At 32.4% G+C, this 20,733-nt stretch overlaps 1 protein-coding gene across 1 annotated transcript in view; it reads left to right on the top strand.

Moving 5' to 3' along the window:
• The window catches only part of LOC123664012 (katanin p60 ATPase-containing subunit A-like 1), a 37,677-nt gene that overhangs the window by 3,988 nt on the left and 12,956 nt on the right, over nucleotides 1–20,733 (top strand). The window contains exons 2-4 of the mRNA XM_045598642.1: nucleotides 8,054–8,159; nucleotides 18,179–18,308; nucleotides 20,179–20,330. Coding sequence (XP_045454598.1) covers nucleotides 8,054–8,159; nucleotides 18,179–18,308; nucleotides 20,179–20,330 — 388 coding nt within the window. The remainder of the gene's footprint in view (nucleotides 1–8,053; nucleotides 8,160–18,178; nucleotides 18,309–20,178; nucleotides 20,331–20,733) is intronic.

Raw genomic sequence — 20,733 nt, 5'->3', positions numbered from 1 at the left:
AAATCGGACTTCAAGGACTTCAAGACAATCGAATCGAATTTTACTGATATAATAAATGCGAAATTGTGTAAGGATGGATGTTTGTTACTCTCTATCTCTCGCTCTCATAAAATAATAATAATAATAATAAATAATAAATATCTACACAATAAACACACGGTCGTCTGTTCCTAAAGTAAGCAACTTAATGCTTGTGTTATACGTAACAGCCGACTGGTACAGCTACATTTTTTTTTTTTCGATAAACATGCTTATAAATAACACATATATAAATATATAATTAAATATTTATATTACACCCAGACTCGGGGCGGTAATGGAACCTCGGAGCAGAAAGCAGAGTTACTAAAAACTGCGCCAACGAGCTAGTCAATTTTAACGAAATTGAATGAAACGCAGTACGTGGTTAGTTGATGATCCAGAATCACACATTGCCTACTTTTCATTGCGACGTTCCCACAGGATCGACAGTTACGCAGGTGAAATCGCGGATTGCAGCTAGTCTTACAAAAATCTGAAAAGATACAAAATAAAATGTACAAGTAATAACACTTATACGATTCAAACACAAATTGAAGATACAGAATCAATAAGATCTATATTTTAGAAAGTTACAATTTAATATATGTATAGAAATTTTGTTTAAAATTTTATTTTTTATTTTTTCCTTAAAGATTATAGCACAATAAATCAACAATAAATCTCGGTTTGCCGCGGAATTGTGATCGTGACCTTTAATATAATAAAATTTAGTTTTTTTCACACCAAAATTCAGATGAATTTAGAACGTCATCAATACTTTAATTGACGTTACATTCAATTTTCATTTCAAGTCAACTGAAATACGAAATGATTACTTTATGGGCCTGTTTCACCAGTTGTGGATAACGCTATTTGACGAATGACGGTATCTTAAAATTTCACTATATTTATGATATATTTCTATTCGCAAATATGAATCTCAAAGTTGTAGTTTATTAATTGAGGAGAAACAGATCCGAATGGCCTATTCTATATCCCGCTGTTAAAGTCTATTCGTAACTTATTTGCTATATAAACTTTAACTGGTGAAACCGGCCATAAATTTGTTTTTAACATTGAAAGGAAACACGAAAATCGTTACTAAATAAAATGCTGTATATTTTGATAATGTGTCACTCGTTCTGCTATTAGAGATTTTACTCTCTGTCATCTTATTTTCCGGCAACGAAACATCAAAGGCTAGAAAGTTAATAGGAGTTCATCTGAACGCATTGTTTTGTATTATTTTTATACTAGCGTCGTATTGCGGCTCCGTCTGTTTTTATTTATATTTTGTAATTGACTGGTAGTAATATTATTTAGAATAATGTCAAATATTCAAATGACTATTCATATACTGCTTTATATAATTAATTAAATAAATCGTAAATATATCATAAAATATATCGTATCCAAAATATATCGTATTTACAACAATACTATGAAAATGTTTGGGCTTTCTTAAAAATCCATTGTCCTATAGATACTACCATTCATCCGTAGAAAATTAAACGTATTTTAAATAAATACATACAAAATAGGACGTGGACATCTCTAGGGATATAATAGAAAATGAATCGGTATTGTATTAGCCAACACTAGCGGCAATCCACATAATTGATGTATAAAAAGAAAATGTTTTCATAAAATGAATTAATTATTTACTTTTACTGCAGTCAGTCTGCAATTTCATAGTGAATTGCACTTTTTCTCTTTCCGCCAATTTGCATATTATCACGTTATATCTTAGTCATATGAGTTAGTCGGTGCAATCAACCAGATAATTTTAGACATTAGATAGTGACTAATAAATGGTATATAGCTTTTTTGTTGCACTTTGCGGTATTCTCTTTTTAATTACCGTGTTGGAAAATTTAAATTATCAAAAGTATACCATATCGGTTAACGGTTTAGTTACTTTTTTTTTTTGATCTTACAGTATAAAGTTTTGACACCGAACTCTCACGTAATAATAATAAAAATAACTAGTTACTAATTTATGAATCCACTAGCTGAACCAGCAAACATTGTCTTGCCGCTAAACGCTATTAAAAATAGGGATTGGTGGTAGAACGCTGAAAATTCATGGTTGTGGGTATTTTTCAATGCAAAATCATACTTAATAAAATAAAAAATATAAAATTTCGTCCAAAAAATTAATAAGAAAATATTTAGTGGTGGATCACCCTTATCATTTAGGGGTATGAAAAATAGATGTTAGCGGATTCTCAGACCTACTCGGTATGCACACAAAATTTCATAAAAATCGATCGAGCCGTTTCGGAGGAGTATGATAAGTAACATTGTGACACGAGAATTTTATATATAAGATTTAAAAAATCAAACAACATGGAACAAACGAAACTCTTTCCAGAACTCTTCCTTTCATATTAAAGCTATGGTTAAAAATATATTTGTAATGTACAATAAAGTATGTAAATATATTATGTGTAATATTTCTTTAGCGATATAATTAAAGTATTTATGAGTAAAATATCGCATAGTTGTCAATTCCCTCGATCGCTATTGTTAACTTATTGTTATTCGTCGACTGTAACAATTTTGTTTACAGCGTTAGAATAGCAAAATGCGTTCGTAGAATTAATTTCTTTTGCGTTATAAATTTACAATTTTCTCATGTTATCGATTGCTTTTTTTCATTCGTAATCGCTGAATACATAATATGTTAAAATGTATTTTTAGTATTTTACTAGCTGCCCGGACAGACTTCGATCTGTCAAAAGTTAATAGTAAAATATATATTATTTTTTTTTGTATTACCTTACTTGTACCTTACGTGGGCCTTAAGGAACACACAAAAAAATTAGCCGAATTGGTTGAGCCATTCTCGAATTATGCGCTTATCAACATTCATTTTTATTTATATAGATATAGAATAGATTTTGGACGAATTTCATAATTCCTCTGTCTATTAAACTACTGATGATTGTTATGTAGTTGGCCTTATGTTTTATTGTTTTGTGATGTTTTATATAATTTGAAATATATAATTATATTTTTCGTTGTATCGTTTATTTACTTGTATCTAAAATTGACTGTATTCATCATAATTTATTAAACATTGGATCCTCCAAAACCGTTTTTTTTTTACCGTATTAGCTAAACAGCCGTTGCAATTTTTATAGAATTAGTTTTACTATAACCGTCACAAAACAAAATTATTCCAGATCGAGTTTAGTGGAACTAGGACATACTACTCAGATCCGCAATCGAAACTTTTAATTTCACAGTGGAGTATAAATATTTTTAATACATTATACTTTTTTCCATACACTCGGGTAAGAAGGCCTTTGTAGTTACAAATACGAGTGTATGCCGAGCGTGTTCAGTTATTCTAATAGCGTTGCTAATTATTCTCGACGGTTAAGATGTTTTCTCTCGTGCATGTAATTGTATATGCGTCGCCCTTTGCTATTGCCATCAAACATGATTCCTTTTAAAAACCGGTCATACAAAATAACCTTATAAGCTTAAATTGAGACTTAGAATGTCATAAATATAGAAATGAAACAATCTTATGATGAAGTCCTTTATAACATAATTTAATATTTGGCTAAGATCTAGACTAGGTAAAACCGAATTAGAAAAACCGAATTATGGGGTTTTTGGGTGTGGAGGGTGGAGGGTGTAGGGGAATCTATACAAGGTAACACTGTCACACCTCAAAACCCCATGGTTATGGAGATATCCATGGTTAAAGTTTTGAGGTTAGAAGAAGAATTTAAAGCCTTTGAGAACCTTTTTGAAATAATACTTTTGAGCTCGTACTGTTTGCATTGTGTGACAAATCGACACTTTTAAACAAAATAACGCGTCAGACATAATATTCTAATAAAATTAGTAACATTGCGTGCTAGAATATAGGTTTAGAAATTCGAAAAATACCCAAAACCGAATCGGAGCACCCCACTGTCCACGTGGTCTTGGTCTGTCCTACCCCTAGAGTGTTTTTTTTGTGCCGCGGAGGCGCGGAGGGTGCTTTCGCACGCAAGGGCGGAAGGGCTGCACTTCCCGCAGCGCCGGAGCCAAGCGTTTCTCTAACTTTCGAAATTCTTCTTCTAACTTCAAAACTTTAACCATGGATATCTCCATAACCATGGGGTTCTGAGGTGTGACAGTGGTACCAGGGGTAGCGTTCCCCACCCTCTCTCCCCCTTTCCCCCCACGGTCCCGAAATTCGGTTTTACCTAATCTAAAGCTTTACCTAATATTTTATTGTTAATTACTACAAATAAATACATTAAATAGATTTTATTCATCTTTAAAAATACTGCCTATTTTTATGTAGAAGGTAATGAGACCTTTCATCCTCTCTCGACTCTGTCCGTTTTTTATCAAATATTCCTGTAAATCCGAAGAATAATAGATAGATGTTAAGACAATTTAAATTATTATGACCATGGCAGTAAAAAGAACCCATTGCGTACTAAATATGTTGCTTAAAATAAAACTAGGATTGAAATACAATAAAAGTAGTTTAGGAGATTATCTGTTCATCATAAAAAAAAAATCCTTATCATGTTGGTTTTATTATCATGGTACACCCTAGGGATATCTAATTTGCAACAAAAAAAAAAAAAAGAATTACCAATATCGGTTCATAAACGACGAAGTTATCCGCGAACAAACGTAAAAAAATATACATAATATATAGGTATACGCTCGAATTGAGAAACCTCCTCCCGTTTAGAAGTCAGTTAAAAAAGTCGATATACATATTGCAAATCAATACGAAAACTTACTTGAGGGTAGTTCGAGACCTCCGTACACTTGTACTTTGTAATTATCTACGCAATGTTTTCTCTTCGAAGAACAAAAACTATACAGATGCATCTCAAGCGGAAAGACGAACGTGACGAAATTATAGGGATCTATTAATTCGTTACGACTCGTGGTTGAATGGTATTTCCTTCAAGGAAACTCGTATGACAACAGAAATAAAAAAGAGAGTTAACGGAAATACTTGAATTCTTTGCTCTAAATATATATAATTTCTATTTGCAAATATTTAAATAAAATAAATAGTTATACTTCCTCACAAATGATCATTGTAATTTGATTTACAATAACAAAATGCACAAAAATAAATCAAATGAAGGACAAGTAATAAGTGTAATTTTTTACGTACACACATGGTCGTCTATTTCTACGATATTTTTTAATTTATAATTATGATATAGCTACATTTTTTTAAATTAAATTTGTTCATTCATCTTGATTGCCAAGCAATATTCCGAGTGAATCTTTCAATCTAACTTACTTTTAAAATGATGGTATCGACAGTTATTCAAATGGTTCTTTGTATTTGATATCACGAACTGCTATTATGGGTTTTATGATACGCACTGCGTCAGTTGAAAAGTTCGATAACCTGTATCAATATTAACGTGATCGATGTAATTAGTTAACGCGTCTTCTGTCTGCCGAGATGACCCAGTGGATAGTGAATTATAAATTATGGTCGCATTCACAACCTGTCATCGTAAAGTTTTACGTGCTAATTTGTAGGAATTTCGTTGTTTGTCTGTCAAGAGAAACATCATGAGAAAATTTGCATGTACTTGCAAAAAGTTTGAGCGATGAAACATGAAAACATTTGAATTTAATCCACACTGAAAAAACGTTGATAAACATCAATGTATGAGAAATTCTATGCATTTTGAAGAATGTAATTGAAAAGTAAATAATTGTTGTTTCAATCAGTAATTTTATTGTAAACCATTGTTATGACATTACTCGATAAGGTCACGACGGTCCTTATTCGCGAATCTCTAAACTTCGTCCGTTAAGTCTTCTAATCATAAGTGTATAATATTTAAGTCATAAATATTTATGGCTTAAGTACACATCACTTGAAAGTCTAAATGTTCGGGATAAGTTTAGCTTATATTACATCTCTGTCTATAATTATTAAAACCATAAAGTATTAAAGTAATGGTCCAATCAGAACGCATCGTGCACACGTCTTTAGCACGGGCTATTACAATGATAAGTTTATGGTTTGGACTAACTGATTTTGAACTTTGTGTTTATTTTTGTTCAAATTGGCGCTGTATGCTACATATTTTATTACGACAACGTATCGTTATTACACTTCGCTGTAAGGGCATCATCGGTCGGAGTTTTACGTCGGAACCACCTTCCGGGAATCGCGGTGAAAATCATCGATTTTTATCATGTTTTGTACTGTTACATTGATTTTCATTAAAATATTTATGCTATGATTAAATTGAAAAATAACCCTTGATAGTGCTATATAATAATGGATCTACCGAGGCTGAAGGGTGGCATTGAATGATAGGCTTTGAGTCACAGTTTAGGTCACCTAGTCTAATTCGGTGTCTGGATTGTCGCCAAGCATTTGTTCTATTGTGGCGTCAGTTCGTCATGGATGTTCGTATAGTCACGCATGTTGATAGCATTCAGCTGTCGGTGTGCTGGTGAGGTCGTTGAACCTAAATAATTTATGTCGGTCGCGTATCGTCCGGGGGTGTATCTTATCTTGCACTATGCATTCAGTAATAATCATATGCACTTCGTTGATTGCTGGCTATGGTGTACAGCTGTAAACTTTTAAATGACGTTTGGACATTTCTTCACAGAATACAGTGTGTTACATTTGTGATAAATATCAAGATATTCAATTATTTTGTCTTTTTAATATGTAAACATTCAAAATTATACCCATATCTAAACTAAATCCTTTAATAATGTAATAAAAAGGTGAATTATTTTAATTATTTATTTTTCGTAATATTATTTGTGATATCTTTAACGGTCATACAATTTAAATAATTGACCTGTTTAAAGAGTGTTAATAAGATTAGTTTGGTTTACTTATGTTATAGCCTAATTAATTTCCAAGAAACAAACTAAACTTCACGACGTCGTTCGTGACTATACCAGCAGGGTTCGACGGCGGAACATTGTTCCAGTTACACTCGCCTTAAGCCACTTCAGTCGATGTCAAACCGAACTTACAAACTGCAAACTATGTGGGTAGTTTATCGCCGCATATTAAACACCCTCTTACCATAACCATTCCTCGAACAAACTCGGTCAAGGCGCCCGGAATAAGATTAATATTTATATATTATAATGTCTCTTACTTAATGAATTGAACGTTTTGTGTGGGAAGTGTTTTTTATTCTCCGCTTTAATCATGTGAGATATCAAATTTCGCTTTTGTGTATGAAGGAAATTACTCATTGTTGTCTTTCGTCCATTGTATGCTATTCGACACTGTGCTTTCTGTGAAATGTGCTGGAAATTCGCGCAACAATCGACACGAGCGCCGTGTTGTGACTATGACTAATAGGCCAGGCTACTTGCATCAATGATATACGAACGTTGTTGTTTTGTTGTTACGTCTCTACGAGGGCGTTACTACTTAGCGATGGTTTTTTTTTATTCAAAAATATTTCCTCATATTCATTATTACAATGTGACCTAAAAAGTTTCTTTGGTTAACTAGTAATTAACGTTTAGTGATTTTTCAAGAAACCAACCGTATTACCTTATATAGTAGATTTTATAAGGCCTTGACTTACTTTTTCAAAACAAACCTTGACGAATAATATACGTGTCTAAAATTAAATGACATAATAAAAAATTTGCAAAAGATTTAAATAAAAATATGTAACGTATAATAGCAATGGCATTTTATCCTACATAGTCTTGTTTATTAACCGTAAAAATTAAAAATAAGCATTCTATCTATATGTGTGTGAATTAATAATAATTAGAAGTATTCAGAATGTCTACTTTTGTTGCAAAGAACGTTTGTATATTTCTGTTAAACTCTGGTGTTAGTAAAACGATTGTAATAATACTTTTACAATTACAAAGAATTAACATGCAGAAACTACATCGGATTTTAGCTAAACTGTAACCCTAAATGTCGATTTTAATGTAACTGTAAAGGGCGTACCAAATAAATAAAAAAACCTGTAAATAAACAAACATTATCATATCATAATTTGATTTATTTGAGATTGCTTTTCTATTGTAGGTCCAGAAGCAGATGGCACGGGAGTACGAGCAGCTGAAGGCGACTGTGGCGACTCTGCAGATGTTCCAGCACGAGGGCGAGAAAGCCATCACCCCCTTGACCAGTGGTAAGCATCACAAGAAAATTGTAACTTTTAAAATATAGTTCTAGTTACTTTAACGTTAATTGAACTATAAAATGGTCTTTCTAAATAGTACTCATAACTTTATACGAAAATAAATTGATTTAATCTGTAAATCTATTAAAAAACAATTATGCATTACTGCATACTATAATGTCGGTAATGAATTATACCATATGGACATTTTGTTACGTTTAACTACAGACAGATTTCCCCAACTGATCAACCTATATGGAGAATTGACCTTTGCCAAGTATTAGGCTGTTGAAGTCCAACATTCAGTAACTTAAAGGGCCTACTTATTTTTTTGCTTGTGTCATGCTAAAGGTTGTTCTTTCTTTTGATCGATACTATGTATTATTTTCAATCGAGCTTAATCATAACATATATGTAAGTATTGACAAGCCCTGTATTAGTATCTAAATTGACTAGCCTGTTGAGCAGTTTGCAGTAATTCTCGCTTCTGCTTGATTTGAGGCTTGTTTTCTGCCCCTAGTCTGACTGTAATATATTTCTATAGGTAAGTACGTTTATTACAATAAAAAAATTTGTTTGCATCTGCCTGCTACCTAAAACACGCATTAACTTACCTACCTCGGATCACTCAACCGTGCGTTTATGTTGAACATTAATTTTTCGAACTCTTGTCGGTTTTATTATCCTCTCGTCACATGTGTGTTCTCCAGTTCTCGGTAGGAAATAATTAATGCGAAATATTACCTCGATGTAGAGAACAATCGGTCTTAACACATTCACCTACAGCCACGAGAACAATTGTTAGCCGTGACGATAGTTTCCTTTCTAGGGTCGTTCGCGATTGTGATCGGAACGCATTAAACACGTAACATTTTAATTGACACCAGCTCAAATGTTTTGATAATTGTTGATTAATGCTAATATCGTTTTAAATGAGTCTCTGTTTTACATAATGTCTCGTTTATATTGTCTTTCTGTTGACTATATCTATGTTAAAGGTCTACGCAAAGAAGAAACAATGTTTTCTTTTTCCTCTCGTTCTTAATGTCCCGGGTATTATATATACAGTTTTAAGTTAGTTGTAATTTTAAAATGGTGTACTTTATTGGAATTATTTATTTTGAAACACCAATAAATCTTTATAAAAAAATTAAAATTTTTTTGTTTCTTAAAGGCTCAACCCACTGTCCACAAGTCCGATATTGAAATTATTTTTCGTGCTACAATGTCAGTTTATTGCGTAAGCTATATTATTAAACGTCACGTTATGACTTACAACATTTGCTTATTTGAAAGAAATGTCGAAGTTTAACTAGGGCAAGACCACGGTAACCCTCTAGTATCAGATATAATAATGTAGGTTACGTGTAAACTGGTGATATGGCAGCGTTTTTTATTAACCCCTAGAGTAAAAATACTGTGCTATAAAATAAAGTGGTTTACTTTATTACGTTACCACACAGACAATAATATATGTTTTTATTTTTTGCTTAAAAATAGTTCGTGATCAGAGTTTCAGACCCGTCATGAATCATGACAAAATCACTTGACAAAAAGCGTAATAAATTTTACATTTTATTCAAGAATAAAAACGAGGCAGAAGCTGTACGAGAACTGATTATTGGAAATATTGAAGTATAAAATTATGTGATTTGGCTGATATTTTTGTATTTTAATGTTAGAAATAGAATATATAATAAATAAGTAATAACATATAAGATACACTAATTTTGATGTTGCATGATCGAAATAATAATTTTTTTTTTTAAAAAGAACCCATAGAGATGGTTATAATTATGTATATACCTATATTAACATATAAAACTTAATTGACGATTTTTATTTGAGAAAAAGCTGTGACACATTGGAAACGTATACAAAGCCTACCAGACCTTATAATTATAATATGAGAGTGTAGTTTTTGATTATTGCCACGGTATCTTAAAGATTTTAGTTTTCACTTCTGTTCATTAGTAAGTTAAAGTGTACAAACATTTAGTTTTTTAATTTAATAGGTACAAAAACATATCATACATTTATAGAAAACAATATAATGTACATATTTAAAACATGTAATCATTAGAAGTTAAACTGTACATACGTGCTTTCAAGAACATTTCTAGTTGAGACTGTTTTCTTACTTACATATTTCCGTACTCTTTACCTACACAACACAAAAGGGCAATACTCCTACGTTCATGGTACAAAGCCTTTGCTTAGCTATAAGTAAGTAATGTTATAGTTATTTTAAGGTTTTAATTACTTGAATATCATTTTTTTTTCTTCGAGAAGTTACAAAGTAGGTACATCCTACTACACATTAGATTATAATTTTAACTTTAGGTCTAATGGCATCTTATATATAAAATTCTCGTGTCACAATCTTACCAATTTCAATATATGTTACTTACCCAATAGATGTTGACCGATTCTCAGACCTACCCAATATGCACACAAAATTTCATAAAAATCGGTCCAGGCATTTCGGAGGAGTTTGGCAACAACCGCGACACGAGGATTTTATATATTAGATTTACGCAATGAACATAAGTTTTATTGTAGTTTCTATACTAGCTAATGATTAAGCTAAATAAATATTAAAATATTACTGCAGTAACTTTGCGGACGACATACATAAAAGCGTTGTTTGCTTTTCATCTCACTGCAAGCGCTGAGTATACCTTTTATGCTTAATTTTATATTCTTGAACTAACATTATGATTTAGTATTTCTGCATTTATTTACTTTTGAACTAATTCCCATGCTACTACTTATAAGTCTCTTGATACTTTTTTAAAATCTTATTTTTTTCTACCATCGTTCTACATTACTTGAACAAACAAAATGTACCTTAGAATAAGTGCGAGACCTCGATGCTCGTAATCGAGCGTGGCTATCTGATAAAACTACTTTCCAATCTGCATGTTCCGCGATAGTCCAAACTATAGAGAAAAATGTACTTTGTATTGAATTATAACCTTTATTATGATCACGTTAAAGGCTACCAAAAGGCTACATTTGTTTTACGACATTATGACATGTTATAGCTCATATATTAACATTCCCTTTTATGTATATAATCAACTACAATATTGTATACTAACTGTACGCGCGACTTCGTTCTCGTGGCAGATTGTATCTGGACACTCATTTTTTTTTTTAACAGCGTGATCATGATCCTTATTTTGGAATCTTTGTAGTTTTTGCTCGCAAAAATTGTCGTATTTAAGAAAAAATTGTCTGGTTATTTTATTTCACATCTGTCTGGGTGGTACATACTCGCGCGCGGCAAATAAGGTTTTTCACGCCTAAATCCCGATTTCGCGACAATTCCGGGATAACAAGTAGCCTGTATGTCGCTGCACAACCTCCTCTATCTTACAATGAAAGTCCTATAAAAATCGGATCAGCCGTTCCGGAGATTAGACCGGACAAACAGAAAGACAGAAAGACAAATATTTGAAATTCGTTTGTTTTGTGTTTTAGTATCGTATAAATAATAATATGCGCTTAAATATACACAGATATTTTGAAATTACAGACAGACGCTTTAATTTTATTTTTTATTTTATTTATTAAACTTTATTGCACACACAAAAAGAAGATACATTTTAGAAAGATTTGATACAAAAACAAATAATGTTAAAAATTTATTATATGTTTAGATAGAATTATAGATTAATTTCCATTTCAGTGACGTTCAGAACACACTAACCGTGTATCTGTTAAGTTTTCATTTTTTTAACATTTACAAAGTACAGGCGTCCCTTGTATAATAGCTGCTATTATTTTAATAGCTTTTAATATAACTGAGTTTATGTCTCGATGTGTAGAAGTTATACAATAGATTTTGTATATGTGTGTTAAGTAATAAAAGTATTTGAATTAATCCATACTACTACTACTACAGTTTAGCTAATTTAAACTATTTTTTATTCTTTCGTAAAAAAAAATGAATTACAATGTATGCATTGGAGATCCTTCATAAAGATATCCATAATACAAAATCGTATAAAACGTAACTCGAATATCTTTGAAAATATAGTTATCTTATACTATTAAACGAGCAATTCTTGTATATATATATATAATCTGAATCTCGGAAACGGCTCCAACGATTTTCATGAAATTTAGTATACAGGGGATTACGGGGGAGATAAATAAATCTAGCTAGGATTCATTTTTAGAAAATGTCGTTTTATCCCTGTTTTTAGGCAATGAAAAAATGGCTACAATATCGTTAGAATAAGAAGGTAAATTTCGCATCTGTCAATAAAGTTGTAATAGCTCAGGGGAAATCGGCCGATCGCGCTCGGCCGAAAAGATCATGGTTCGAATCCTCACGTATTCCAGATCGATTATCGTTTTTTTTCTTTTTTTTTTTTCTAAAAAATATAAAATCGAAAAATATTATTCATATTTTATCAATATGTAATTCGTATTTAAATATGATTTTCAAAAAACACGATTTACTAAAAATACCGAGCTAAGCTCGGTCACCCAGGTCCTTTAAGTAATAAAACCATTATTTGTGTTACTTTGTACCTACCTGTAACTTTTATCGGTAGTTAAGTAAATTATCTGAAGATGTTGGTTTTACGGTAAACGTTTTAATCCTCTGTTATTACTTGTACTTACCTTTCACCTTTAGCAACTTTCAACTATTTATAAAAGTAGTGAAACCATATAGACTTAACTGTCCACTTTGTAAAGTTATTTTTGCGCTTATAATTAATAATCTATTACAAAAGATTAAAGTCTCAAACCGCGCATAGTAGTAAATGTGGGTATATGATCTATTTATTTAGCCTGTGACATACGTCTGCAGGGCATAGACCTCGTCCTCCGTATAAACGAAAGATCGAACTATATAAACGAACGATCGGAGCTTAATCCACCACTTGCAAGCTTAATGCTCCACTGCGGGTTCCTTGATATATTACTATGAGTGACGATCGCTATCAGGTTGCTACAATAAGAATCGATATCGAAAATTTAATTGGTCCGACATACAAACCATGAAACAAATGTTTTCTTTTTTAAATAGAAATATACATAAAAAATATGGCTATAATGCTTATTCTACAATTATAAACGTAGTTGAATATCGTAATAGTCAGATAACACAATCATTATTTGGACGATATCAAAGTCAGTAATTTTTCGATGACACACCTCTCAAATTTGAATTTAGAACAAAATATGTGGGTAGGTATATATTTGTAGAATGCGGTGAAAAATAGCAGAATAGTGTATTTGTCGACTTTTAACACGTCGAAATAGCGGGTCATGACTAGTCGTACCTACACAAAACACGAAGATGACTTTCCAATCTCCACGGCGTAGTACGAGCACTTATCAAGATTGAGTCGAGATGCTGCGGTTACACTACTGCGGCGATTCGATGCGGCAATTTTCTCATAGCTGACCGGTTATTTTAACTGCGCGCTTTAAAGGGCCAGTTACTTTTTTTGTGCTGTAGGTAGGTAAAACTTAATACGTTTTTTACGTCAAACAAAACAAATTATTAAGATTTTGTGCCTAAAGTGTGCCTTTGCAGATTTTTTTATATAACTTAGAAATATAATATACTAAACATGGTTTAGTAAATTCCATTCTGTCCCTCCCGCTTGTACCCTTTATCTGTAAAATAATATTATATTTAAGAATTTTATTGAATAATTTCTTAAAACTTCTCGAATTTATCTTTTTGTTGTATACATTTAGAAGATTTAATTTAAATAACTGTACTGTTTAACCGTAATAATAATTAATACTCTCATATATATGTATGTGTAAATCTGCATAGCTCTTACATTAAAGGCTTAGACTTAAGGTCACTTTAATTGAAACTACAGCTTCAAATCTCTTGGTAAGAGCTTTTGCACAGTGTTGCCGTTAGGACAATCTAGTTTGTGGCTACATCAAAGAAAAAAGTTGCCAGTTTTGTAAATAAATCACTTTCGAAATTCCGCTAGAAGTGGCTAAAGTGTGCATTTTCCAATTACAGAGCATGTGACTCAATGGAGCACAATGCTAAATTGTGCTGATGCTTAATTGGAACTTGAATTAGTTTTGAAATGCACCTAAAAAAACTACGAAGACTTTACTTTGAATTCCTAACTATAATATACTAGCTGTGCCCCGCGGTTTCACACGCTTTAATTTAAAAAAAAATGCGTATAGCGTATGCGTAAACAATAACAACATTGCGCTCCGTTTGACATTTTGACATGAGTAGTATTGACGTTATGCAAAACAAACTAGGCTCAACAGCAATAGCAATACGGTCCATTTTCATTCGATCGAACCAAAATTACGTTAAAGATAAAACATTCATTCGGGAATCCCCCTGCCATAATACGGACATTATTGGTGCTGCCCAGGGCTGCCAGATGTACGATTTAAATCGTACTCATACGATTTTTTTTGCATTTTTACTCATGTACGATCGCTAGACCAAGATCGTACACAAAATGTACGATTTTTATATTCCTATTACCTGGAAGCATTTCGTAATTAAAAAAACGTCATCCACCGGCAAGCATGAATTTAGGAGAACTACCCCAACTACCTAACGTGTGTCTAGATCTTTTACTTGAATGAAGTCTCTTTGAATAATCATATAAGAACTGTATTTGTTTGCTTTCTAACAAAACTAATATATATAATATAGATAAAAACAAAAAACAATTTGAAAATTATAAAACACTGACTCAATTTGCTTTAAATTTGATATGTTTTCCTCACTACAGTGCAGATTGTGAACGAGCATTCAGCGAAGTTTATTTAATCAAAACAAAACTTAGAAACAGTTTATCCAATGATACACGTAAGTGCAAATTATTAGCTAAGCAATCAATTAAGAAGAAACGAAAATTTTACGAAGTTTAACCCAACAAATTCTTTTATTAAAAAATATGACCACAGAAAATTTTGTATGAGTGTAACAAATAGTTTTATTCCATTTATTTTCTAAAACTAAACGAATTTTGATAATTTATAATAAAAAATTAGTACTTAGTCTTAAAGGGCTGTACGATCTTTTTATTTCAAAATTTCCTTGGCATACGATTTTTTTTGTAGTTGACGTACGATCACACTTTTTGTGCACCTGGCAGCCCTGGTGCTGCCTAAAATTAACTATGTATTTTAGTTTGGTAGTATTGGTACCGTATGGTGGTATGTATTAGTCGGTAGACTTTTTATAGTAATAAAAATATGTATGTAGTAACAATCGAAAAAGCAGCCAGAAGTAGCTAGATTTATTTTGGTGGCTAAAATGGATTGTTTTTTGGCTAAAACCGTTGAAAATCCGCTAGATCTAGCCACAAAATGGCTAAAGCGGCAACACTGCTTTTGCATAATTAACAGGCGGTCTTTACAGCCATGAGCTAGCCGTACGTGTAGAAGTCATTATTTAAATAGTCTTTTAAAGCAACTATTCAAAAGCTTTGAAATATATACAACAAATATGAATATTTATGTATTTAAATGATGTATCTACTGTTTAACACAGTTCATGTATATAAAACAAAGGTTAACGCTTCTTTTCTTTTTGAACGTTTTTCGTACCTTTATAAAGAAGAGCAGAGCAAAAATGTTTATAAGTGTATAATCAAACAGGCAGCTATTGCAATTCTTATATATAAAATTCTCGTGTCACAATGTTAGTTACCATACTCCTCCGAAACGACTGGACCGATTTTGATGTAATATTGTGTACATATCAGGAAGGTCTGACAATCGGCCAACATCTAATATTTTTCATAGCCCTAAGTTATAAGGGGGTTAATAACATATATTATGGCAAAATACGTTTGCAGGGTCAGTTATCTATAAAATAGTGGACAACTATTTTTCCAAAGTTTCTTTTATTTAATTATTTATATTTTCAATGACACTATTGAAGCCTATATTCATATAAATAGTGCGTCAAATTAATTACAACTTATGTTGAAAAGCAAGCTAAAATTAAGAAAGTTGTATTGTACAGTATCGCCTGTTTAGTGGTAGGTATTTAACTGTATTAAAGTTTTTTTCTTTTTATTATTACAGTTTTGTCGATTTTAAAATAGAATCCTAATTTTTTAACAGAATAGTTATAAGGACTACACTAATGAGATGTAAGGTTAAAAATGTTTTACTAAGTGACGTTGTAAATAAACACCTAATGTCGCCATTAGTGATAATTAAAGGACACGACACGGATACCGAGATGAAACCTTAAGAGCTAAAACAGCCTTTTAGACGCTGCGTATGCTGAACCACAACATTGTGCAGTATCGTATTAATTTGTTTTTAAAATTCCGTACCCAATAACAAGGAACTCTGTTACTAGGAATCGCGTTGGGCCGTCACGGAGTCATCTTTGAAATTTAATAGGTTGAATATATATTAAATTATTAATAAATAACTGGCCTTAAAGACATTACTTGCTTTACTTTTAAAGCTATTACATTGCGAAACAAGGTAATGTGTACAGTATTATAAACACAAAAACTTTAAATTAGCTTATTGTGAGCTGCAGTAGTGTAACAAGTAAACGATCAGTAATAAAACTAAAAATCGGAATAACAAAAGCACGGGCACTATAAGCCTGTGGACATAACTTTATATATGTAAAAAAAAATAGCTTATTGGCTATAACTATGTTAAATTTTACATGTAAAAATTTAGACTGCCTCATCTGATAAAACACATTCAATTGTTTATTTATGCATCATAAAAAAAATCTCTAACAGATACATTTTATTAAAATAACTTAGTCGTCTGCATCTTACCATACGTATAGTTTTACTGAGATTCATCCGGTCCGCGGTATTTACGTGCATTTTTTAAAGTATCCGGATTACGCTTCGAATTACTTCGTGAGTCACCGCGACTGGACTCGTTTCACATACTCGGAAACATGTGATATTTAACCTTCTGAGAATCTTGCTCCTGGTTTTATGGACAAGGGAAAGTTGATTGAGAGTAGGTAATTGGATTTTAAGTAGCCACTGATATACGTCTGTAATAGCAATATTAATGTTTTAGTATGATTGCATATTAATAAACAAGTTGATATTCGTAGCGGAGTTTTATTGATAATTTCTATTTAATTGCATTTTATATCATTCAATTTTTTCTAATGATTTTTAGCGTAACATTCTTATGTAACATTTACTCGGTTATACTCCGATTATCTATTAAATGCAAATGTTGAAGCGATTGGTGTTATACTGCTGGTCGTGACCATTACGTGACCAGATCGTGTATTATACTATTGTAATAGTGCTATAATGGAAGATCAGTTGACGATAACCTGATAATGGTTACTGTTCTTATTTTTTATTAAACCTCTTTTGTCGCAAACAAGCTCACACTGCGCCTGATGGTAAGTGAACACTATAGCTATAGACGCCAGCGATACCATAAGCATTGCATAATGGTGTCATATTGTAAACACCTTAATTAATTTTCAATGATTCACCAGTAAGTTTGCTATCAATAAATCGAATAATCATAAATAGTACTAATAAATAAATAACAAGATTAAGTAGGCGAAATGTATCTTATGGTCATGGTGGCAAATTCTTAATTAATAATACATAATAGTAAATAAGTTTCAGCTATTATTATAAAGAAGGAAAAGAATAGTAGTCGATATAATCATTTGTTTTTGATTACTGGATTTGCCAAAATAGCTAATTGTAATTAACATCGTATGACAATACAATTCATAGGAACAGAGCACTAGCCATAAAAGTCAACTAAGCGATGTCCTATCATACATGGACCATAAATTCTATCGCGATCAACGTTACTACTACTTACTAATCTTTCGTGGGTATGTCTCTTATGTATGAAATCACTATGACTTGATCAGTAATAAATCGTAAACATCCTACCGCTTGGCAAAGTGCTATTCATCTATTTAAGTAAATAAAAGTACCCATATCAAGCATGTTAAGTTCAGTTATATATCCTGCACGGAAGTTACTAAAACTAAACCTAGAATCTATGAGAAAGTAATTTTGTTCCAGCGTTAGAAGACCTGCCGACCCGAGATCAGATGTGGGCGCCGGCGCCGCACGAGATCGACCCCGACATCTGGCCGCCGCCGCCGGACCGCGACCCCGCCGCCTGGCCCTCGCCCACCAGCGTCGAACACAAGTTAGTTGACCAACGTGTAAATGTAACACAACTAGTTATAAAAATAAGTATGTTTGTTGACAGACTTTGGAATAGGTATGTGCAACGCTTTCACACTCAACGGCCCCTAATAGGATTTTTTCTTGTGTCGAGGGTCTGGAGACACAAACAATTAACAAGCACACACGCCCTGACCACAACAAACACCTATATGGCGAATACAAACGTTTGTCATAAGCGGGAATCGTACCCGCGACCATACGCGCAACAGCCAGTGCTGTGACCGTCGCGGGTTTCTTTATACCGGGGGCTGTTGTGAATTGTGAAAAAATGTATGTAGACAATTATCCAATTGTTGGTTGCCTAGTAATCGATAGTTTGAAACCACTGAATACGTTGATATACATAAATAACTTTATAGATTAAGTAACTAACTAGTTACTTAGTATATAAAGCACAATGCAATACAATACAATACAATCTTATTAGGTTTAAAGAATTTATTTTTTCAAAAAGAAAATTCACTTACAGAATAACAACATAATAAATGTAATGATACAAATATTCGCCTTATAAATAGTTTTATTTAAACGGAAGACAAAAGTGCCAACATAAGTTAAACCACGAGGCACGTATTTATTTATAATGGTTTTACATAATGTCCGTTCTTTTTATAAGCCTATTAGCCTCTGGTCGCGTCTTAGCTGGCGTGGGTTGACTTGTCGAGAGGAAAGTAGCTGCTGTTGATATTAAATGTTTGAAGATTACGTAGTATTCATTTTGCAATGTTATCGAACGTATATTTAATGTATTCATAGTTTATTGAAAAGAAGCAGTTAGTTCATTGAGCCCGAGTGGGCAAATACTTCAACCTTACAGAAGATCACGGCATAATAATAGGTACTGAGATTCACGAGTACTCCCGTGACTAGCAAGGTTTCAATAGTGCCAAAATATCATAAATTCTCCTGTATCGTAAAATGACCCGATTTATAAACAAATCATAAATAGAATAGTTTAAATCGTTAAATATTAAAAATCATTCAATCTGTAAATCGAAACCATTAAATCCGTAAATCTAATCTAAAAATCAGTGTATCGGCTGAGCTAATCAATTTTTTGTGTTTAATGGGATCTTTGTATAAGAATGGTACAAAAAATCCTGTAGCTTTGTAATATAACTATTAGTATAATATTTACGAAGTCCAGTTACATATTTATCATTACTACACCAGAAGCGTCACAGAGTCGTACTTTCAACGACATTATTTGCCCTAAGTAATGTGAACTCGTTCTTAAATTTCTCCTCTGGAAAATGTTTTAAACTAGTTTCTCATCGCGTCTATGTGCTCAGTTCTTATATGGACAAAACGGCTGTAGCGAGTTCAATTCTAGTTATAGTCAAGTTTTTACTACGTGTACAGTCACCATTGAAGTATGTAGCGTGGTCGGAGACTTTGAGGACATCAAGGACGAAGTGCATAGAAGGCTTCGTAGATTTAAATATATTTATATAATATTAATAGTGATTTATAAGATATATAAAGCCAATATTCATAATGTATAAAATATATTTTTTATCATTATTTATCGTTGTGTCCATTTGTTATAAGTATTCTTTGACGATTAGCAGGAAAGTGGACAATGTCCACTTTCCTGCTAATCGTCAAAATATATTTTTTATATTTGAACAAAAAATAAAATATGGTTTTTATCTTCATCCTAGTTACGCGCACAAAACTCATTCATACCTACACAAGAAGTCGCATTAAATTAATTGATTTTAATAAGAACGTTTTTCAGTTTTGTAATTAAAATATTATCTTTTTTTAAACAGGGATGATAATTTTATAACTTTTTTATTTTTAATGATATGTAAATTGTTGAACAGAGGACCTCCAGTGATGAAATCGGCAAGGAATAATCCACGGAATAACAGAACGGCTGACAGCAAGAAAGCGACAGGCAGGAATGCGACCACATCACAACGAAAGACGTCAGACGTCAGGAATCCTAGGATAAACACTAGCAAGGGACATAGCGGTGAGCGAATTTATTTTACTATTGTCATGAAATAAAATATAGGAAATATTCGGTAAATTTTCATTTTGCTATTACGTCGCGGACGAAATAGACCTATTTTTATGCAACTAAGTCGGCAAACAAGCGTACGGCTCACCTGATGGTAAGCGATTACCGTATTTTATAGACGTCTGCAGCACCAGAAGCATAGCAATCGCGTTGCCGACCCTATACCCAATTCCCCCCAGGAGCTCTGGTCACCTTACTAAACCAGGAATACAAAACTGCTTGAAAACAGTATTATTCAACTGTGATCTTCTGTAAGGTCGATTTACTTCCCCAGTCGGGCTGCTTCCGATTTTGTGCAGGATTTTTGCTACAGTATCCTACCTCAGTTAAACTAGAAACATTTCAGAACTAGACT

The sequence above is a fragment of the Melitaea cinxia genome, chromosome 21 (genome assembly GCF_905220565.1).
Source record: "Melitaea cinxia chromosome 21, ilMelCinx1.1, whole genome shotgun sequence".
Taxonomy (NCBI): Eukaryota; Metazoa; Arthropoda; class Insecta; order Lepidoptera; family Nymphalidae; genus Melitaea; species Melitaea cinxia.
Note: the sequence above shows the minus strand (reverse complement) of the source record. Positions and strands in the feature narration are given on the sequence as shown.